The 25,041-nt window shown below is 35.7% G+C and overlaps 2 protein-coding genes across 2 annotated transcripts; one reads left to right on the forward strand and one right to left on the reverse strand.

The window, feature by feature from the left end:
- The first annotated feature begins 1,643 nt into the window (after positions 1-1,643).
- Positions 1,644-2,579, forward strand: LOC102525274 (olfactory receptor 52E2-like). The gene has a single exon (XM_006203579.3). The coding sequence runs from the start codon at positions 1,644-1,646 to the stop codon at positions 2,577-2,579; it is 936 nt and encodes a 311-aa protein (XP_006203641.3).
- Positions 2,580-10,201: 7,622 nt separating this feature from the next.
- On the reverse strand, positions 10,202-11,210 carry LOC102525529 (olfactory receptor 52E2). The gene has a single exon (XM_015238386.3). The coding sequence runs from the start codon at positions 11,208-11,210 to the stop codon at positions 10,281-10,283; it is 930 nt and encodes a 309-aa protein (XP_015093872.3). The 3' UTR covers positions 10,202-10,280.
- Between the last annotated feature and the right edge of the window lie 13,831 nt (positions 11,211-25,041).

Raw genomic sequence — 25,041 nt, forward strand, 5'->3', positions numbered from 1 at the left:
TCAACTACTCTAGAATATATCTGTGAGAGATGGGAGATCTATTTTTGTAGTCATTTATTATTCCCCAGAACATAGATTAATTAGATTCTTCTTATAGGCCAGAAAACGACTCTTTAACGATCATTTGTGTAACAACTACTTGTATTCATTTTACCATTTGCAAAATTAAGCAAACTGTCACAACAGTGTGTGTTTATGTGTGTGTGTGTGTATGAGTGTGTATAGTTGACCCTTGAACAACATGGGTTTGAACTGTGCAGGTCCACTTATATGGTGATTCTTTGTAATAAATATCTGCTGTAGTCTACACTAACCATGGTTGTTTGAATTCACAGATGCAGAACCAAAGACACGAATGGCTGACTGTAAAGTTATACGTGGATTTTTTTTTTATTATCAACTTTTTATTTTTTTTTGACTGGTTATTTATTTATTTATTTATTTATTTTTTAACATTTTTTATTGATTTATAATCATTTTACAATGTTGTGTCAAATTCCAGTGTTCAGCACAATTTTTCAGTCATTCATGGACATATACACACTCATTGTCACATTTTTTTCTCTGTGATTTATCATAACTATATGTGGATTTTTGACTGGGTAGGGGTTGGTGCCCCTAAGCCCTGCAGTGTTCAAGTGTCAACTATATAGATAAAGGTATAGATACAGATATAGATATAGATATAGATATATGGAGACAGAGTTGTATAGTTATATAAGCAATTATATATAGATACAGATCTTCCTTGGCTAAAGATGAGGTTACCTCTCGATGAACACATTGTAAGTCAAAAATGCATTTAATACACCTAAACTACCAAACATCATAGTTTGGCCTAGCCTACCTTAAACCTACTCAGGAAAAACTTACGTTAGCCTACAGTTGGGCAAAATCATCTAACACAAAGCCTTTGTTATAACAATGTGTTGAATATCTTATGTAGTTTATTGAATACAATACTGATAGTGAAAAAAAATGGTTGTATGAGTACGGGATGGTTGTAAGTGTATCGCTTGTTCCTATTTCTATATATGGAGACAGAGAAATAGAAATATATCTCACTGTTCAGAACATCAATATCTTCTGTATAAACATCTATTAAATTGTAAAGAAGATAGATACTTGAGATTAAACAGTAATTTGATAAGAATTAATGTTTGGTTGCCACTCCTATAATCTTTTCTACCCAACAGTGATCTCACTTTCATTCCTCTAGCCTCCTTTCTTAGCAGTCCATGCTCTTGGCAGAAAGCATACACTTTAAAGTCATGGGACACAGTCAGTGATGTGTCACCATGAAGAGGTCCCACTAAAGTCATTCTTAACATTACATGATATCCTACTTTCTAGTCTCTTATTCCCTCCCTCTTTGTTTCTCTGAAACAAAGATTTAGAGTAATAAAATTAATCAGTTTTTGGTGACTAAATTTCAATTAGAATAATTTTATTATGACAGAGGATTTCAATGATTCTGGCAAAAAGGCTATTGATGAAGTTTCTGCTATGGGGATAAACAGGTAGGATATTTGGTTTTTGTTTTTTTCCAGCACTGTAAAACTTAATGGTAACAGACTGGTCCCTCCCAATATGGGTCAGCACACATCTGCAGTGAACACATTCATATGACATCACAAGCCAAGATGCCTCTTTCCAATGACACCCAGCTCCACCCCTCCTCCTTCCTGCTGCTGGGAATCCCAGGACTGGAAAACATTCACATCTGGATTGGCTTTCCTTTTTGTGCTGTATATCTGATTGCACTCATAGGAAACTTCACCATGTTGTTTGTCATCCAGACTGAGTACAGCCTCCACCAGCCCATGTTCTACTTCCTGGCGATGCTGGCTACCATTGACTTGGGACTGTCCACAGCCACCATCCCTAAGATGCTGGGCATCTTCTGGTTTAGCCTCAGGGAGATCATTTTTGATGCCTGCCTCACTCAAATGTTTTTCATTCACATCTTTACTGGCATGGAGTCAGTAGTCCTTCTGGCCATGGCTTATGACCGCTATGTAGCTATTTGTAACCCCCTTCGTTATAGCACAATCCTTACTAACAAGACAGTATCTCTTATTGTCTTTGGGGTGGTTGGGAGATCTTTCCTCTGTGTATTTCCCTTTGTATTCCTCATCTTGCGACTGCCCTTCTGTGGACACCACATCATTCCTCACACACACTGTGAGCACATGGGGCTTGCTCGTCTGGCCTGTGCAAGTATCAGGGTCAACATCATATATGGTCTGGGGACCATTGCTATCCTGGGACTTGACATCATGGCCATTGCTCTCTCCTATGTCCAAATTCTCTGTGCTGTTTTCCGTCTCCCCTCCCGTGAGGCCAGGCTCAAGTCTCTAAGCACCTGTGGTTCCCATGCTTGTGTAATTTTGGCCTTTTACATCCCAGCCCTCTTCTCTTTTATGACACACCGTTTTGGCCAGAATGTTCCCTGCTACATTCATATCCTCCTGGCCAATCTCTATGTGGTTATTCCACCAATGCTCAACCCTGTCATCTATGGAGTCAGGACCAAGCAGATCTGTGAAAGGGTGCTTAGAATATTCATCCCAAAATAAACAGAAGATAAACACCTCCCATTTTGGTCCTAAAGATTATATGTTAACATGTATACATCTGATAAATGAGGAGATGCCCTGAAATTAGGCCTTGTAAACGAGGTACAGCCACGATCACTTAATGGGAAGTATGTCTTTTTGTGTGTATTAACTCATTCAGGGAATGAGAATAGGAAGCTTTGGATTCTAGATATCAAGCTGGATTAGCAAACATTCTATATGATAATTTGAAGATCAGCATAAGATGTGTTCATGATTCCCAGATACCTAAGGGGTCAAGTTACAGAAGACATGTTTTCATTTCCACTGTGGGTACCAGGTGTTCTCTTGTCCTTCTCCTTCTCTTTCTCTTTCTCCCTCCAGCTCTCTCTCTCCTTCTCCTCTTTCTTCTTTTCCTCCCCTTCCATTTTCTCTCTTCCTTCTTCTGTTGCTCATTTTCTTTATTTCTTTTTCTCTTTCTGTCCTCCAAATTTCTCTCCATCAGCCTGCTTCAATATTTCTTATGTAGCTTTCTCTTCCTGCTCTGCCCCTCTTTTCATAACCTAGTTGAGTATTCCATTTCACTTACTTTTAGAGTACAAACAGCTTTTTTCTTATTGGTTTTATTGAACGGTTGATTGATTGGTTTAGTAGAGTAGTTAGAAACAGGAAGTAAAGTGAAAGAAAGAGGCCAGGGACTAAGTGGAAGAAAAATGTATTCTTACAAAATACTAGAAATTCAGTATGTTTAAAACTAAATACATACCCTTCTCATTAAAAATATTCCCTATATGTTCCTATATGTTTTATAGAAGCACTATTCATTTAGAAAACAGTGATGGATGTACTTTGGTCATATCAAATCTCTCTCTCTCTCTCTCTCTCTCTCTTTTAAGAACAATTTCTAAATTTCTTGATGTTATTTGTGTACTTTGGCTATAAATGTAATTTGCCTTATAAAAACTGGTGTGTTGAGAGAACACAGAATCTCTGCAATGAAGCATGTTGAGAGATAAACATATAAGTCTACGAAATACAACCAAATCTCTGAATAAGAAGGGGTAATTTCTATTCAGGGAGTGAATAAATGCTCAGATATCATATATAAGTGAATGAATAGCATGGAATCCTAAAACTACTTTTCTGTTAGTACACAAAGGCATCTCATGAAGAGAAAACAACATGAGGATAATCACAGAGATTTGACAAAACCTTATTTTTGCAGATTCACGTGTAAGGTAGAGCAGTATGGTTAATACTGAGATTGAAGTGGGGATGAAGTTTGTAGGGTAGGTTTACGACAGCTCATGTACCACCTATATTCTATGACAAAACATTGGGTATTTAACTTATAATAACTAACTCTGCAATGCTGGGAGGGGGGTCTCCTGCATAAGTGGGAGGGAAATTATATTTTTTGTAACGAAAAGCGTTAATATGAGCAAAGGGCTAACACTGTCTGACACATAGCATGGACTTAAACTGTAAGAAAGTTATTATTATGTTCATTGTCTCAGAGACCAATGCTATTTTTGGAACAGATTTAACATTGTTCCTTTAGTATTATTCTCAAATTTAATTGGAAAATATAGTCCTACTGTATTTTTAGTTAAAACTATAATTGAGTAAATGCTCTAATATGCTCAAAATTGGATGATACACTTTGAAGACTGTCAGTTAAGAGTAACAGAGAAGTGTCCACAAACTTGGGTATGAGTATCAAAACAGAGTGTGTTTGAAATCAGTATGATTTTAAATGTGTAATTAATAATAAAGAAAAAAACTATTCAAAAGCATATAATAGCTAATATTTCTAAAGCTCTCATTGTGTATCAGGCACAGGTTTCAAACACTTTTTGATTTCATTCTGGCAGTAATCCTATGGCTCTGGTTTTATTTTTATCCTGCAACAATTGAGAAAAATGAGACATTCAGATACAAATTATGTTTCCTTAGATCAGGCAGCTAGTACCACATGGAGCCTGGATTCCAAAACAGCCACTGTGATTTCACAGTTTGACTTTTACAACTACTGTACAATGTAACGATATGTATAATCTTTAATGAATTACTTTAAAGTATTTTACTGGCATTGAACTCTTTTCATGATTGGTATTAAGTGAAAAATTAGTTATAAAATTGTGTGGAGTATGCAAAATATCAAGAAAATATAATTTTCACAAAAAATTTCCTGGATGTTAAATTATTTATCCCTAAACTGTGACAGACTTATTTTTGGAAGATTTGTTAATTGTATAAAATGTTTACTGTTGAACATACATAATGTGTATCATAAAATATTATTAAGCCATGAAAATGTAAAGGAAGAAGTTTAAAAGAAAGTCAAATTGAATGTCTACTGTTTAATTATTTCTTCTACTTCACATTTTTCTGGTCACTTTTTAACCTTATTTACAAATGAAAGCCTATTGTTGCCAAGATTTCTAAAAACACGTAACACTCCTGTATTTCATATCTTAATTTCTGGTCATTATCCCACTTCTAAAGTCCTAAGAAAAATAAAACATGGACTTATCCTTGACCCCCGTCTTTCTCTGAAAATCCACATCAAAACTGTCACCTGCATTTGCTCTGCCTTCAAGTTTTATACAGAATCTGAGCATTTCTTGAGATAAATCCAAGTTCTGAAGATTTCTTGAGATAAATTTAAGCTCTTAATCTAATTATCAAAATTCAAATTATAAGATCTCTAGAAGAAAATGATAAAGTAATTTACTTGAGACCTTGGGGTAGAAAAAGATTTCTTCAACAAGATACATTAAAGGAGACTATCTTGGATTTTATCAAAATTAAAATATTGTATTCTATAAGGAAACCATTTGAAAATGAAACAACAAACCACAGATGGGAAGAAAATATTTACAATACATAGTTCTGACATAGGTCATGAACTCAGACTATGTAAAGATATTCTATAACTCAATTAATTAAGAGATAAAAAAAATTATATAAAAGAGTGGGCAAAGAGCTTGAACATGTACTCATAAAGAAAGATACATAGTGTCTAATAAACACAAGACAATATGCCTAAAAATTTTAGTTCATAAGGAGAATTCAAATTAATAAAATGCATTTTTATGCCCCACTAGATTGGCACATTTAATGATGATACGAAGTGATGACAATGTAAACTGACAATATAAATAAGGAACAACTAAAATAAAAGTTGATGGTAGGGGGGAAATATTTTAATGTTAAATATACATTTTGCTACATCCATCCTATGACCTAAAAATTCTACTTTTAATTGTTTAGCCAAGAGACATGGAAGCATTTGTCCAAAAAAAATCCAGTATTGAAATGTTCATGGTAACTTTATTCACAATACTACCAAAGGGGCAACAATCCAAGTGTACTTCAAGTGGACAATGGATAAACATATTGGAGTGTATTCATACAATGAAATATTACTCAGTAATATAAAAGGAAAAAACACTGTACACTCTGCAATGTAATACATATTTTAAAAATTCCACTTTTCTGAGTGAAACAAGCTAAAGGGAAAAGGATACATACTGTATCTATATCAGTGTAGCTAAAGCTCAAAAACAGGCAAAACAATCCTATGGTGATAGAAATCAGAATTATGTTTGCTATCTTGAGAGACAAGGCAAGTAGTATGAACTGTATTTCGGAAATATTGGAAATATAAATAATCAGATTTACATGTTGGCAACCTGAGTACATTCATTAGTCAAAACTCCTCAAACTGCACACAAAAGATCTATGCATTTTACTACATGTAAATTATTCCTCGAAAAGTAAACAAAGTATACACAAAGTACTCCAGGAAAAAATCAGATGCTGAATAAGATGAAGACCCACTTTTGTGAGTTGATGAGGACTAAATTATTCTACCAGACTCAGAAGACTAAAACAAGCCTAACTATACAAAATTAAGTTTAGGATAGGATTTACTACAACAGAATGAAAGCTGAAAAACACTTCTGGGGATTCATTTTTTTTATGTCAGTACTTTCACGGAGGTGCATGACTATAGTTCACAGACCACACTCTCAACTTCTGAACTCAAATGATCCAAGCACCTGCTGATCACTGCCTCTTAGAGATCCTGAAATTCCAACTAGAAGACTAATTTTTGCACTGGAGATCACAGGAGTTTTAGTAGAGACCATCATAAAATTTCTAGACAGGAATTAATTTGTAGGTGAAATTTATAGGATAGAGGGTAAAGTGAGTAACAGAGAAAGAAATAGGAAAAAAGAGACTGATAAAAAAAGAATAGGAAAAGGAGATAGAGAAATACTCCACTTGAGGTGGATCTTCAGACTTACATAATACAGCACATAAAGAGGGTCAATCAAAATAGTTACAGTAAGAAAATAAATCAGTGCAGAGAAGTTGAAATAACTAAACAAAATGAAGACCTATTCAAATTTTTACATTTATCATCTTTAAAAAGAAAGGTTTAAATTTAATAAATACTTATAATTACTGAGTAAAAAGAAACAACCAACTAAAAAATGGAGAATCGTGTAATAAGTATTGCTAAATACACATAAAATAAACAAAGTAGATATCCTAAAAAGATAACTATATAGAATTTCCAAATAGTGCTGAGCAAAAAAATAAAATTGATACTTGTGTTTTTACATTGATGGAGCACAGAGTAAGAGTTTCTAAATTATTATTTATAGAATGTTTAAAAGAAGAACTGAAAAATAGGGTGAAGATGATATTTTAAAAGATACCGTATATGAGTACTTTCTCATTATAAACATTTATAAAACATTTATAAATGCATAAATATATAATATTCACATCAAAAGTTTATTCAAAAATAGTTACCAGACTATAATATAAAATTACATTCTACAACTGCATTAAAAGTTTAAATAATCAAAGATAAAGAGAAAATAAAAGGACATATAAGCAATAAAATTTAAAAGCCAAAAAAAAGGAAAGACAATTTGTCTAGATGCAAAGTTCTTGAATGCAACAAAAATACCAGTTGATAATAAAATACTATTCTTACTATTCTGAAGAAAAATAACTGTCAATTTCAGAATTGATTCCCACTAAATTATCAAGTATGACAGAGAGAAGAAAAATACATTTTCAGAAGTAAAAATACAAAAAAAAAACCCCAAAACAAAAAACAAAACAAAACAAAAAAACTATTGAACCTGAAGGGATTCATCTCATTTTAACTATTTACTTCATACAAAATATAATGTATGTACTTAGTACTTCTATGTTGTATGTCAGTGGGGAAAATGATGGACTAATAATTAAATAATTCTAGAACAATTAGCTTTTCATTCAGAAAACAAGAAAAGTGCACACATACCCATAGACACATAAACCAGAGAGAAAATAGATCCATATTTTGTTGAGCAATTTTACTCCTATATTAATACACTAACATAATCCTATTAATGCCTCTATATTGGTTGGGGTTCTCCTGAAAGTGTAGCCTTTGACAAGGACTTAAGAGCTTACAGTTTATTTGAAGGTTCATCTCAGGAAGCACAGTAATGGACTGGGGACACTAAGATAGGAAAGGAAAAAAAAAAACACTTCAATAAAATCAGTGTGTTGGTTACCATTGTGGGCAACAATACTGTACTAGGGTCTCTGAAGAACCAAATGGAACACACCTCAGAATTGTCCCTCTGAGGGATGAGAAGCCTACATTGCTTTAAAAAACTGAAAACAATGTAGACATAAAATATCAGGATAATGGCTACATAAACCTGCTTCTTACCTGCAATGAATAACCTTATGCAGGTTAAGTAGCTTCCTCAAAGACACATGGCTAGGGATTGGTAGAAATTGGTGTGGAAATCAGCATTTGGATTCCTTTGTGCTCAATTTTAACCTCTTTACATATAATAGCTTTGACACAGGCATCATGGAAAACAGCATGGAATTTCTTCAAAAAAGTTAAAAATATAATTACCATGTGATCCAGGAAGCCCACTTCCAGGTATATACCCAAAAGAAATGAAATCAGTAGCTTGAAGAAATATGTACACTACCATACACTACCATGTTCAGGGCATCATTATCCACAACAGCCCAGATATGGAAACAACCTTAATGTTCATCAACAGATGAAACAATAAAGAATATGCAGTAAAGAATATATAAACCATAAACTATAAAATACTATTTCTTGATAAAAAGAAGGAAATCTTGCTTAGAGGACATTTTGCTAAATGAAATAAATCAGACACAGAAAGACAAATACTGTAAGATTTCACTTATATGTGCAATCTAAAAACAAGTCAAACTTACAGCATGGTGGTTATAGTTAATAATACTGTTTGTGTACTTGAAATTTGCTAAAGAGAGTAGATCTTAAGTGTTATCACAAAAACCAAAAGGTAACCATGTGAAGTGATGGATGTGCTAATAAACTTAATTGTGGTAATCATTTCATAATGTATACGTGTATTAAACACCAAATGTAGACTTCAAAAACCACATTGTACAAGCTAAATATAGATAATTTTAGTTTGTCAATCATATTTCCATAAAGCTGGAAAACCCAGTAAATTTAGAATACTATGTCCTCTAATAACCTTAAAATGAAATAAAATTATTTCAGGCAAAGAATAGCAGAAAACTCATCACCAGCAAAACTACATCAAGGAGGTAAGACTTCAGTTTATTCTTCACACATGAATAAAATCATTACAGTTATAATTTTGAAGATGTAAGAAGGAACAAATAGCAATAGAAACAGTAAATATTTGGGAACATTTAAGTGAATACTGACTGTCCCAAACAATACGCCTTAAAATTTATAAGAAGTAAATTAAACCAGCAATAGTATATGTCAGCAAGAAGATATGGGGACTAAAATTTTTCAAAGATCCTTATTAACTAGAAAGTGGTAAGACTGCTAACTTATACTAAAATTTGACAGGTTGTATGGGCACTTGTGGGGCAATAGCTAAAGTGATTTTAATTGTAAAATTATGCGTAAAAGCAAAGCAAAGGCGACTTACAATAGTAACAAAAATACTTCAAAGAAAGAAAATCTTGGTCATGAAATATCTATAGGCCAGGCTGAAGTAAAAGATAGTAAATATAATGTAATACATTTAATAGAATAAATAACAGTAGTTATGATAAATGTGCATGAAATCAGTAGTATAATTAAGATAATAAAATTGTCAGACTACTTTAAATATAACTTGTAAACAGAAATAATTACCAGGATATTAAAAGGCTGAAAGAGAAAGGATGAATGCTTATAAATTGATTTTTTTTACTAATTTTAAATTTGATAAATTCCACAAAGCCAAAGAAAGTGGCATAGTCACCATTTTATTCCCAGTAGCATGAAGTTATGAAAACAGACACTCAGAAAGTAACTATAATTCTACTGGGAGAAGAAAGAAGCTCCATGAAACACCAATGGATCTAGTAAAAATGGATGAATTCAAAACTTTTGGTATAAAATATCAATCAGATATTGGAAAGAATAAAGTAAAATGGCATAACCAGCCAAATGAAATTATAAGGAACAAAGAGAATACAGCAGTAGATATGAGGAAGAAGTGGTCTGAAAAGCTGGTAGAAGGCATTGAAATACTTACAGAAGACAGCCAATAAAGAGATACATCTAACATAACTTTTATGAGAAGGCATTTCTCTGACTTAAGTTCCATAAAATTGCGTATTGAACCTCTTATGTATTACATGTCATTCTTTTTCCTTTCTTTGTTTCTATAACAGTATTTTCTTCACACGCTCATAGATCTGCTTAGTTCTGACTCCATATATAACTGGATTGAGCATTGGTGGCACTATGACATAAAGATTGGCCAAAAGTATGTGAATATAGCGGGGAACATTTTGTCCAAAGCGATGTGTCATAAAGGAAAAGAGGGCTGGTGTATAAAAGGCAAGAATTACAAAAACATGAGAACCACAGGTGCTGAGGGATTTGAGTCGGGCTTCATGGGAAGGAAGACGAAAAACAGCACGGAGTATCTGAACATAAGAAATGGCAATGGCTATGATGTCAAATACTAGATTACAAATTGCACATAATCCATAAATAATATTGATCTTGATACTCACACAAGATAGGCGAGCAAGACCCATGTGTTCACAGTAGGTATGAGGAATGACATGATTCCCACAGAAGGGCAACCGCAAAATGAGAAATACAAATGGAATCACAAAAATAAATGCCCTCACTAACACAACAAGGCCAATTACAGAGACAACTTTGTTGGTGAGGATGGTGCTATATCTGAGTGGGTTGCAGATGGCCACATAGCGGTCATAAGCCATTGCCAAAAGGACTGCAGATTCCATAAGTGTGAAGCTGTGAATGAAAAACATCTGGGTGAGGCAGGCTTCAAAGATGATCTCTCTGAGGTTGAACCAGAAGATCCCAAGCATCTTAGGAATGGTGGCTGTGGAGAGACCCAAATCAATGGTAGCCAGCATGGCCAGGAAGTAGAACATGGGCTGGTGTAGGCTGTGCTCAGCCTGGATCACAAACAGAATGGTGAAGTTCCCTAGGAGTGCAATCACATACACAGCACAAAAGGGAAAGCCAATCCAGATGTGGAGTGTTTCCATTCCAGGGATTCCCAGCAACAAGAAGGAGAAGAGGTGAAACGTGGTGTCATTGGGAAGGAACATCCTATTTGGTAATGCATAGGTCTTCAGAAATGTATGCTCACCCAATCTGTAGGTCACTGGATAGTTTTCTGTGGCTTTGAAAGATAATATAAGAACACTTAATTAGCTACCTTCTCTCATTATTGCAATCATCACCAATAGATACCTCCCCCAACCCTTCTGACCAATTTAAGGTTCTGCTAGCCTCTAAATACAATTATGGCAATCAGTTCCACTTGACTGAATGACAAAACAGGGATTAACACACAGGATGGACAATAACAAATCAATAAGCACATGGATTTATCAAAATTTATCAAAATATTAAACCATCAAAATATTAAAAATTACTTTAAAGGATTAAAATCAATCATTGTATTAGTATTTAGTCATTATTATATAAGATAGGAAGAGTACTGAAAACAGCAACATCAATTACCAACTACCATTTATTTGAAAGACTTTTGGCCAGTCTCTGAGCAAAAATCATCTCTAATATTAAAAAAAATGTTCAAGAAGAACATTAATTTTACATGTTTTACATATATGTTATCTAAGGATCAAAGTATTTAAGAGTTTTATCAGAAATTTAAAATACTTTTAATGGGAGGTCTGGGAAATTAAGCTAGGGAGAAAAGTAGTGAATAGAAATGGAAGAAAAATGGAAATAAAGGATATGTCTTACCTATGTTTTATATATATATATAGGTACCACACACAAGCACATAATCCTCCACACACATTACAAAAATACACAGTCTTTTTTAAAACTCACAACATCCATCTGAATAGAATATGTTAGTATTCCTCATTTATAGCTGAGTCAATTATGACTTTAGGAGTTTAAGATACATGTCAAAATGCCAATCAAAAACCAGAGAGAAAAAAAATTAGTATTGTTAAATTAGATGCATGATAATTCAATCATTTTCAAAGTTCCCTAAACCCTTCTTTATGTCTTCATGTTGTTTGCTTATAACATTTGATAGGGGATTTCCAAAGTATCTATTCATCCATGTGTGTAAGTATTTTCTAGTGTAAAGTCTCTTTTCTGATCATCTGAAGATTCCATGGCAGCAATATTAATTATGATTTCATTTTCAGCAAGAAAGTCAGAGTATTATCTAGACATTGATATAAAGAGGGAAAAAAAGAGTGTAATGAACAGGTTATGGAAGAAGCAGTTGAGTATGAATGGTTTACCATTCCTAGTTCCAAGCAAAGCTAGGAGCAGGAGACACTGTGAGGCAGCTTCCACAGGAACAGAGTCTACTTCCATAAGGTGATGTCACAACGGAATCATGAATATTTTTAAAAGGTATGGCAATGGATAACAGAAGGAGGGAACATAGAATTTACTCACGGAGGCAAGATTTTCTGTAAATCCCATGGGTGGAAATCATCTTCAAATCAACAAAGTTTTCCTTTTTCCAGTATACACATATGCAACAATTTCTCAGTTAATGGAAGTTTACGTACTAGTTGTAGATTTGATTGCTCAAGGGTAAAAATAAGCTGCTCCTCTGGCTTTTCGGAGAGGGAAGGAATGGTATTATATTCTTCGATTGCAAATATATATAATAAGTGAAAACTATGTCTTGCTGGTCATACAGTTATAGCCTATGATCATGCAGAGGGTAAATATCAGGTAAGTAGCCAGGAAATTTTATGAATAAACCAAGTGGGAGACAAATATAGACAAAGTACACAAAACATCAGAGTGGAAACTGGGAACGTGGAGAAAGGCACAAGATCTGATTTCTCAGCTATATAAATCTTTATGCTCCTGAGGGAGGACATTAAGTAGTTTTTCTTAGCTGATTGTTAAAGAGTAAATTGTGTAAAACCCTAAGGGCAACGTATAACCTCTATAGATAAATGAAGGTGAGAAGGGGTACAAAGGGTAGTCTTCTATCTGTTGACAAGGTCTTTAGGAATTACAAAAGTTTAGATGGGGCAAAGTTACAGTGAGATGGATGTGTTACAGAAGGGTTGTTAGCAATGTTGGTTCTTATCTTTCAAATCAATGATACCTACAATCTTGTGTTTAACATCTTGAAATTTTACTCCTGCCCAGAGTTAGTCTATCCATTTGATCTTACCATACGAACACCCTGATATTTTCTCCCTGACTTTCTTGTATTTGAATTGGTAAAAATAACAGTGTTATGTCCAAACTGAAAATGGATAAAAGCATGTAAACAATAATGGAAAGTTCCATCAAGCAAATTTTAAACAGCATCCTTCAAGACATAATTCAGATATATACTTGGGGCACTGGTAAATGACCTCATAAAGACTCCATGCCTTTTTCTTCTGTATTCTTAAATATAGTAGTCCATAGTATATACTAAAAGACCAAACATATGAACAGTCTACAACTGCATGCCATAAAATGGAAGTATATTACAAAATAATGATGAGAGAAAGAAACCAACCATTTAAATAAAAGTTAAAATTAGTAAAATCTAATCTATAGTCTAAGAAGTCAGGGTAGTTGTGACTTTGTGGAGTACTGGCAGTCAGTATGGGTGGGACTTTCAGGATGCTGATAACGTCTGTTTATTCATTTATATACTGGTTACACAGGTATAATCAGTTTGTAGAAATTAATTGGGCCACACTCTTATCATGTGCACTTTGTTTATGGCTGTGAAAATTCAATAAAATATTTAAAAAATACGAATTCCTTAATGGTAGATAGAATATATATCATTTGTTTTTGTATCTCCAGCATCACAGTCTATTGCATAAAATGGCTGTGTGAGCTTGCACAAGAACTTTGACATCTCTGTACTTCAGTTTCTTCATGTAGAAAATAGAAATGATAAGTATAAATAAACCCTTAAAATTAAACCCCTGCCCCTCGGTCTTCCCCGAGCCCACCCGCGGAGCGCGACCAGGGCGGAGCGCCGACCGGGGCGGAGCGCCAACACAGAGCGCGCAGCCGCACAGAGCAGCGGAGCTACCGGCGGCGCAGGCAGGGGGAGAGCGGCCCCCGCCTGTCGGGCAGGAACACAACCCCTGACCGAGGTGCTGGGAAGGGGCACGACCCGCCCTCCTGCCTGGCCAGTCTGCAACATCTGACTGCGGCATCCGGAGGGGCAGTGACCCGCCCGCCCGCAGCAGAGGAGAGCTGCATCTGACCCCGTGTTAGGAGGAGGCGCGATCTGCTTGCCGACAGGTGCTGGGAGCAGCACAGAAGAGGGCGCCAACGGAGGGCCTATGAAAACAAGCTGAGCTTCCAAAACAGGACGAAGACAGAAGGACATCACATTAAAAGCACACACACTCCAGGAAACACCGACAAACCCCCCCTTTTTTTTTTTTTTGGTTTTTGTTTTTTTGTTTTTTGTTTTTGTTTTTGGTTTTTTTTTTTTAATCTGTTTTTACCTGTTCTATTTTCAATTACTCTCTTAATTTTTACTTCTTAATTCATTTCTATTTCTCTTGGGTTTTGATGTCCTGTTATTGATTAGACACAGGCTTAAAACACATATATTCATCTCCCCACCCCCTTTTTTTTTTAAAGGTTTTAAAAGGACGTCTCCACCCGATTAATACTCTGCTTCAACCCGCTCTTCTATTATTCATTATACATTGTTTTCAAACCCTCTTTCTCCCTTCTTTTAAAAATCTTTCTCTCTCTCTCTTATTCTTTTCTTTTTTTCTTTTTTCTTTTTTTTCCCTAAGTTGTATTCCTAAATAGGCATTAGATAGATAAAATCCTTAAGATCCAAAATAGACAACTGATACTCCATAAACCACGGTGCCAGAGAGGTATGAGCAAGATGAAGAAGCAGAGAAACCTTTCCCAATTAAAAGAACAAGAAGAATCCCCTGAAAGAAAGCTCAATGAAATAGACATCGATAGCCTACTAGATCAAGATTTCAAAAAAGGAGTGATCAAATTGCTGAAGGAATTAAAAGAGATAATGCTTAGAGAAATAAAATATGTCAAAAATGAAATTGAAGCTATAAAGAAGAGCCAAGCAAAATGGGAAAACTCATTGACAGAGATGAGGAATGATCTAATAGCTGTGCAAAGCCGACTAGTTAATGCAGAGGAACGAATTAGTGATCTAGAAGACAGGGCAACAGAAAGCACCCATTCAGAAGAACTACAAGATAAGCAAATAAAAAATAATGATAATAGCATAAGGGACCTATGGGATAATATAAAGTGTCCCAATCTTCACATAATAGGGATCCCAGAAGGGGAAGAAGGATCAAAGGGGATTGAAAAGGTTTTTGAAGACATCATGACTGAAAACTTCCCAAACTTAAAGAAGGAATCAGATATACAAGTACAGGAAGCTCAGAGGGTCCCAAACAGGAAGAATCCAAATAGACTCACACCAAGACATATCATAATCAAGATGGCCAGAGTCAAGGATAAAGAAATGATTCTAAAGGCAGCAAGAGAAAAGCAAAGAGTGAATTACAAGGGAACCCCCATAAGGCTCTCAGCTGATTTCTCTACACAAACACTACAGGCCAGAAGGGAGTGGCAAGATATATTCAAAGCCCTGAATGAAAAAAAGATGCAGCCTAGGATACTTTATCCAGCAAGGCTATCCTTTAGGATAGAAGGAGAAATAAAGAGTTTCACAGACAAAAAAAAAGCTGCAGGAGTTTAGCAACACTAAACCCATGCTAAAAGAAATATTGAAAGGGTTATTCTAAATAGAAAAGCAGCAGGATGCTACAGAAATGAGAAACTCACAACTGGAAAGGTGATGACTCATGAATTACAAATAAAGAAAACACAAAATTATAAAAGAAGGCATACAAATCACTGGGAGAGGGAGGTAGGGAAATATAGAATTTTTTTTCTTTCTTTTTTAAATTTTTTTTAACAGTAGGATGGGTTTGAGATCATGTTATTATCAGTTTATTAAAAACGGGTATAGGTTAATAGATTTACAAAAAAGGGTAACCACAAGTCAAAAATTTACAAGGGAGTCACAAAAATTAAATAAAATCCATGATAATACAAAGGAAAATTACCAAACCACAAAAGGAAGAAGAAAGGAACAAAGAGGATATACCAATTCAACTGCAAAGATAAGTTCAAAATGGCAATAAACACACATCTATCATTAATTACTGTGAATGTTAATGGACTAAATGCTCCAGTCAAAAGACATAGAGTGGCAGACTGGATAATAAAGCAAGAGCCTTCAATATGCTGCACACAAGAGACCCACTTTAGGCAGAAGGACACATATAGGTTGAGAGTGAAAGGATGGAAAAGGATATTCCATGCAAATGGAAAAGCCAAAAAAGCAGGTGTAGCAGTACTGATTTCAGACAAAATAGACTTTAAAACAAAGGCCATAAAGAAAGATAAAGAAGGACATTTTATAATGATTAAAGGAGTGATACAAGATGAAGATATTACACTTGTTAATATATATGCACCCAATATAGGAGCACCTAAGTACATACAAGAATTACTAACAGAGATAAAGGGGGATATTGATGGGAATATAATCATAGTTGGAGATTTTAACACTGCATTAACATCACTAGACAGATCTTCCAGACAGAAAATAAACAAGGCAACAGAGAAATTAAATACTACAATAAAAAAACTAGATTTGGTGGATATTTTCAGAGCTTTACACCCCCCAAAAATAGAATATACATTCTTTTCAAGTGCACATGGAACATTTTCCAGGATCGATCATGTACTTGGACACAAAAGAAACCTCAACAATTTTAAGAAGATAGAAATTATCTCAAGCATCTTTACTGACCACAATGCCATGAAACTGGAAATCAACAACAGAGAAACAAAGGAGAAAAAAAGAAAAACATGGAGATTAAACAATATGTTATTGAAAAAACAGTGGATCAATGAGGAAATCAAAGCCGGAATTAAAAAATACCTTGAGACCAATGATAATGAAAGCACAACCACTCAAAACCTATGGGACACAGCAAAGGCAGTGCTAAGAGGGAAGTTTATAGCGATACAGGCCTTCCTCAAAAAAGAAGAACAATCTCAAATAAACAAGTTAACCCACCACCTGAATCAATTAAAAAAAAGAAGAACAAAAAGCCCCAAAAAGCAGCAGAAGGAAGGAAATAATAAAGATCAGAGAGGAATTAAATACAATAGAGATTAACAAGACCACAGAAAAAATCAACCAAACCAAAAGCTGGTTTTTTGAAAAAGTAAATAAAATCGACAAACCTCTGGCCAAACTCACAAAGAAGAAAAAAGAGAGAGCACAAATTAGCAAAATAAGAAAGGAAACTGGAGAAATTACAACAAACAAAATAGAAATACAGAATATCATACGAGAATATTATGAAAAACTCTATGGAACCAAACTGGATAACCTAGAGGAGATGGTCAAGTTTCTGGAAACATACTGTCCACCAAAACTGAATCAAGAAGAAACTGAACACTTGAACAATCCGATCACTAGAAAGGAAATAGAAATAGCAATTAAAAACCTCCCTACAAATAAAAGTCCAGGACCGGATGGCTTCACCGGGGAACTCTACCAAACATACAAAGAAGAACTCATACCAGTCCTTCTCAAACTCTTCCAGACGATTGAAAAGGAGGGAATACTCCCAAACTCATTCTATGAAGCCACCATCACCCTGATACCAAAACCAGGCAAAGACACTACAAAAAAAGAGAATTATAGGCCAATATCACTGATGAACATAGACGCCAAAATCCTCACCAAAATTTTAGCAAATAGAATCCAACAACACATAAAAAAGATTATACATCATGACCAAGTGGGGTTCATCCCAGGGACACAAGGCTGGTTCAACATACGCAAATCAATCAATGTAATACATCACATCAACAAGAGAAAGGACAAAAACCACATGATCATCTCAATCGATGCAGAAAAAGCATTTGATAAAATTCAACACCCATTTATGATAAAAACTCTCGCCAAAGTGGGTATAGAGGGAACATATCTCAACATAATAAAAGCTATATATGACAAACCTATAGCCAGCATAGTTCTCAACGGTGAAAAACTCAAAAGCTTCCCACTAAAATCTGGGACAAGACAAGGATGCCCACTATCACCACTCCTATTCAATATAGTCCTGGAAGTCCTAGCCACAGCAATCAGACAAGAGAAAGAAATAAAAGGGATCCAAATTGGAAAAGAAGAGGTAAAAGTGTCATTATATGCTGACGACATGTTACTATATATAGAAAACCCTAAAAGGTCCACAGAAAAGCTACTAGAGCTGATCGAAGAATTCAGCAAGGTAGCAGGTTACAAAATTAATGTTCAAAAATCAGTTGCCTTTCTTTACACTAACGATAAATCAACAGAATAAGAAAGTAAAGAAACAATCCCCTTTAAAATAGCACCCAAAGTAATAAAATATCTGGGAATAAATCTAACCAAGGAGGTGAAAGAATTATACACAGAAAACTATAAACCATTGATGAAGGAAATTAAAGAAGACTTTAAAAAATGGAAAGATATTCCATGCTCTTAGATTGGAAGAATCAATATTGTTAAAATGGTCACACTGCCCAAGGCAATCTACAGATTTAATGCAATCCCTATCCAATTACCCAGGACATATTTCACAGAACTAGAACAAATCATAATAAAATTTATATGGAACCATCAAAGACCTAGAATTGCTAAAGCATTACTGAAGAGAAAGAAAGAGGCTGGAGGAATAACTCTCCCAGACTTCAGACAATACTATAGAGCTACAGTCATCAAGACAGCATGGTATTGGTACCAAAACAGACATATAGACCAATGGAACAGAATAGAGAGCCCAGAAATGAACCCACAAACTTTTGGTCAACTCATCTTCGACAAAGGAGGCAAGAATATACAATGGAATAAAGACAGTCTCTTCAGCAAATGGTGTTGGGAAAACTGGACAGCAGCATGTAAAACAATGAAGCTAGAACACACCCTTACACCATATACAAAAATCAACTCAAAGTGGATTAAAGACTTAAACATAAGACAAGATACAATAAACCTCCTAGAGGAAAACAGGCAAAACATTATCTGACATACATTTCAAAAATTTTCTCCTAGAAGAAATAAAAGCAAGAATAAACAAATGGGACCTAATGAAACTTACAAGCTTCTGCAGAGCAAAGGAAACCAGAAATAAAACAAGAAGAAAACCTACGGAATGGGAGAAAATTTTTGCAAGTGAAACCGACAAAGGCTTGATCTCCAAAATACATAAGCAGCTCATACGACTCAATAAGAAAAAGATAAACAACCCAATCCAAAAATGGGCAGAAGACCTAAACAAGCAATTCTCCAAGGAAGACATACAAATGATCAAAAAACACATGAAAAAATGTTCAATATCACTAATTATCAGAGAAATGCAAATCAAAACTACAATGAGGTATCACCTCACACCAGTCAGAATGGCCATCATTCAAAAATCCAAAAATGACAAATGCTCGAGAGGCTGTGGAGAAAGGGGAACCCTCCTACACTGCTGGTGGGAATGCAGTTTGGTGCAGCCACTATGGAAAACAGTGTGGAGATTCCTCAAAAGACTAGGAATAGACCCAGGAATCCCACTCCTGGGCTTGTACCCAGAAGGAAATCTACTTCAGGACGACACCTGCACCCCAATGTACATAGCAGCACTATTTACAATAGCCAAAACATGGAAACAACCTAAATGTCCATCAACAGGTGACTGGATAAAGAAGAGGTGGTATATTTATACAATGGAATACTACTCAGCCATAAAAACTGACAACATAATGCCATTTGCAGCAACATGGATGTTCCTAGAGAATGTCATTCTAAGTGAAGTAAGTCAGAAAGAGAAAAAAAAATACCATATGAGATCGCTCATATGTGGAATCTAAAAAACAAAAACAAACAAACAAACAAAAACAAAGCATAAATACAGGACAGAAATAGACTCATGGACAGAGAATACAGACTTGTGGTTACCGGGGTGGGGGGCGGGGTAGAGGGTGGGAAGGGATAGACTGGGGTTTCAAAATTGTAGAATAGATAAACAAGATTACACTGTATAGCACAGGGAAATATACACAAAATGTTATGATAAATCACAGAGAAAAAATGTGAAAAAAAAATAAATAAAATTAAACCCTTGATTTTAGAATAGATAATTCTTATAAAACACTTTGAAGTATTTTCCAAAGATACTAGGCATCCATCATTTTTTAGATATCAGGCAGAAAAATCTTTCTGAAATGCACATTGAATGGATTCAGGCTGAAATCTAAATGCTTTTACTAGAATTATATGATCCTCCCTAAACATGATGCTATTCTTTTCCTAAGCTGCACCATTAGTCAGTCTTCTTTCCCTGAAACTTATCCGATGTCACTTTCCTTTCTCTTGCATTCCTCTTCTTTCCCTTTGTCCATCACTGCGTCCTATGGATGCACTGTGAGCTGGGAGACAGGGAAGACTCACCAGACTGAGCACCAGGATGGAATTCTGTCTGTTTTGTCTCAGTCTTCTCTGTCTTTATGAGGGAACTGCTCTTTACCTGGGTGGAGCTTTCAAGAGAAAATCCCCCAGAGCCAGTTTTGTAAAGGGCATGATGTCTCTGAGGATTCTAGTTTCTATTCTGGCCCTGAGTCATGAATAGAAAGCCATGATTTCTAAGGAAATGAAGACAATAAAAAAAAGTGAGGTTTCTTGATTACTTGTGAGTCTCCATTAACCTTTTGTTAATTTGCTCCATGCTACAGCACACAATGATTGATGGAGTTCATTCTCTCACCTTCCCAGATCATCATTTAGGGAGACAGTACAATTTTCTGTTCAAGAACAAGGGCTCCAAAGTCAAAGCACTTCTGTTCTAAGTTTAGTAACAAAAGTGACATCGGACAGATTATGTAACCTTTAATTTTGTTTTCCTCTTTTTTTTTTTTCCAGTTGTTCCTTCTGTTTTACTCCACCAACTCATTTCTCATTCATAGTTATTATAAAATGTAATCAATTATTCTTTCAATTCCTTTTATTGGACTCTAGCATTGTGATTAAATTTTGATTTATATCCATTTAGCAAAATTAACATAAAATTTTATAATGGAATCCTGTAAATTTACCAATAATTTTAAGCAGATGCTCATGTTGTGCCTTAAATGTTTTAAATAAATCTACTTATTATATAAAAAATAAAAACTTTATTAGTGCATTTATGGTCCTACACAGTCCTTTTGCCTTTTTTCCCCCCAGAAATAGTAACCAATGTATCTCAAAAGTTGGACTTGTTGAGGCTTAGTTAATGACAGTAGATGTTTGATCAATACAGTACTCAAGACCCTGCTTTCAAAAGGGGGTCCAGTGCTTGGGTTTAATGCTCTGTGGTGCTGGGTTTATTGTTGTCTTGAGTTCTTTAAATAACTTTATCTTTGAATTTATGTTCTGCAATTGAAATCTTATATAAAGATGGGGCAGGTCCTGGGATTTGGGACCAGAGGTGAACGTGTGCTGTACCTGCCACATCTTCCCAGAGTGATTTCTTGGCCTCTTGTTACTCTAGCCTTGCCCAGAGATGGCTGCTGCTGTCCTTTGCCCTTGGCATGCTCCAAATTCTGAACCTATCCACATTGGTAACCAGTGTCTGGTTCACAGGACAGGGATCCTGTGCTCCTGTGCATGTTTGCCCTTATCCCACAGGAATCCCATGCCCAGAAGAGAGCACGATAAAAGAGAATACAAAAGATACCATAATTACTCAAAAGAGAAAGACCATCAACAAAAAATAAAAGCTCTTTATATCTCTGCATTTCCAGAAAGGACCCCAGCAACTTCACTTTGCACTGGGCTTCTCAAATTCTGTAGCCAGCAGTAGTTAAGACACTGGTTCAGGCATTATACCCTGCAAGTTCAGGGCCCTGTTATGGACTGAATGTTTGTGCCTCCCACCCCTAACCCCACCAAATTCATATGCTGAAACTCTAGCTGCCAATGTGATAATATCTGGAGATGAGGTCTTTGGAGGATAATTAGAGTTAGAGGAGGTCATGAGGGTGGGGCCCTCCTGATAGGATTAGTGGCCTTAAAAGAAAAGGAGAGGCCATGTGAGGACATAGTGAGAAGGCAGAAATCTGCAAGCCAGGAAGAGACCTCTTCACCAGGAACTGAATCAGCTAGCACCTTGATCTTGCAGTTCCAGGTTTAGAAATGCCACTGAGCAAACTAAAGAACAGTTATGATTAGAATACAAGCCCCCCGCTTCTACAGCTTCTGCACTTTCCACAGAAACATTTTAACTCTATGTCCAGAAACTGGCCTCGACTCTCTGCGGTAATGACTGTTCATCACACACTAGGAATTAGAGTGATGGATATAATTCATAAATGGCCCCTCCCTCTCAGACTATTTTTTCTGAAAAATTTTTCCAGATTTCTCTGAGGCATATACTTGTTTTGTCCTGCATATTCCTCCAAGTTTTATCTGAACACACGCTATCTTCTCACTTTTGTGTTTCAAAAAAAAAAAAAAACAGAAAGAAAGAAACAGAGGGATACACACAGGTCTTGGAAGGGAAAGCTTTTGCTGAGCACAAAGGGCAGTGACAGGGAGAGCTGTGAGAGTCTCTGCAGCCGGAGCGTTACCTCAGCTGGTTGTTGGAACCCAGAAAGTACTACAAAAGAGAAGGAAGACGATCAGAGATTCAGATGCATTTTGATACTTTAACTGAGAGGGACAGAACGCTAACTTTATGACAGCTATCCAATTGCACTGGAAGATTGAAAGACTCCTGCCAAGACTTGAACCCCCAGTGAAGCAGAAGTGAGAGCAGAAAGTTTCCATACTAGATACTTAGCTCAGGACCTTATAACACCATGAAACAAGTGGGAATTCCTGGGTGAGGGTTGAGGCCTAGAACTTAGAAATAGAAATGTGTACAAATGTCTGGTTACAAGATCAGAAAAAAAGTGAATGAACATCACTCTTTGAGGATTATGGATCAACTGGAGTTGTCCAAAAATATGTCAGAAGGACCATACAAGCACAATAAAATGTATAATCTGTTTTTCCTCATCTCATCCCACCTCTCTTTAATCTGGCATCCTACTCAACACCTTAAGCTGATCAGTGGCCTCTAGTCACCAGGCCCAGACAAGTGCTGCTGTCCTCGTTGCAGCTCTCTACGGCCTGTGAAACTGTCGACCGTTCTTTCATTTGAACACCCTTATGTGGGTATATATCCAAAGGAAATTAAAACAAGACATTAAAAAGATATCTGCATTCTCATGTTTACTGCAGTGACATTCACAATACCCAAGATACAGAAAAAACAAAAAACCTAAGTAACTAACAACTGATGAATGTATGAAGAAAATGTAGTATATATACATAATGGAATATTATTCAGTTGTAAGAAAGAAGGAAATCCTGCCATTTGTGACAACATTGATAGACCTTAAGAGCATTAAGTTAAGGGATAAATCAGACAGAAAAAGGCAAATGCTTTATGATATTACTTATATGTGGAATCTAAAAAAGATGAAGTCATAGAAACAGAAAGTGGAATGGTGGTTACCAGGGGCTGAGGGTGGAGACTTGGGGAGACATTGGTCAAAGGGTATAAACTAGCAGTTAGAAGATGAATAAGTCCTGGGGATCTAATGCACAGCACGGTGAGTACAGTCAACAATACTCAATTATATACTTTAAAATTGCAAAGAGATTAGTTCTTAAATATTCTTACCACAAAAAAGTGATAATTATGTGATGTGATGGAGGTGTTACTAAGGTAATCATATTACAATATTCAAGTGTATTGAATCAACAAGTTCTAACTAACACAATGTTATAGGTCAATTATATCTTAATAAAACCAACTGAGATTGAGATGATAAAGGAATTTGTACATAAATTGTGATATTAAGATTTATAATAAGAAACAATTATTTGAGTTTAGTCCCTGCTTCTGGCACAGAGCTCCTAAAACACTTGGAATTTCCTAGCAGATGAGAGTCATGAATGTGTCTTTTGTTATGTTAATGAGGTAACTTTTGGGCACCACCTAAGATGAAGTCTGGTTGCTAGCGGAGCCATAATGTAAATAGAGAGTTGTAACTTTCAGTCCCAACCCCTTGACCTCCTGGGAAGGGAGACAGTCTAGAGATCGAGTTCAATCCCCAGTGACCAATGACTTAATCAATCATGCCTGTGTAATGAAACCTCCATAAAAATTCAAAAGAATGGAACTTGGGGGGGTTTCTGGGTTGGTGAAGATATGGAAATCTGGGGAGAGTGGCATGCCTAAAGACAGCATTAAAGTTCCATGTCCTTTCCCTGTACCTTGTCCTACACATCTATTTCACCTGGCTGTTCCTGAGTCATATCCATTTATACTAAAGCAGTAATCTAGTAAGTAAAATGTTTCTCTGCATTCTGTGAGCTGCTCTGCAAATTAATTGAACTCAAGGAAGGGATCATGGCAACCTCTGATTTAAAACCAGTCAGCCAGTCCTGTAACAACCTGGACTTGTGACTGACCACTAAAGTTAAAGGACTGAGTTTAGAGACTATAATCAACCTAGTCTGGTTTATAAGGTGGTCAGAGGCACAGATGATAATTGGATTTGTGACTGGTTTCTGAAGTGGGTTAGGGGGCAATCTTGTGAGACTAAACCCTTGACCTGTGTGATCTGACACTATCTCTAGATAGATAGTGTCAAAATTAAGTTAAACTATAGGATACCCAGTTGATGTCTGGAGCATTGCTTGGTGGTGTTGGGGCGGGGGGGGGGAACACCTTTTCCTTCATGGTGGAACTGGGTACAGAAACATATTTAATGGTTTTATATAAGTAGTCAGTGGGAGAATGATCACAAAATGCAAAATGACTAGTTTCT

The sequence above is a fragment of the Vicugna pacos genome, chromosome 10 (genome assembly GCF_048564905.1).
Source record: "Vicugna pacos chromosome 10, VicPac4, whole genome shotgun sequence".
Taxonomy (NCBI): domain Eukaryota; kingdom Metazoa; phylum Chordata; class Mammalia; order Artiodactyla; family Camelidae; genus Vicugna; species Vicugna pacos.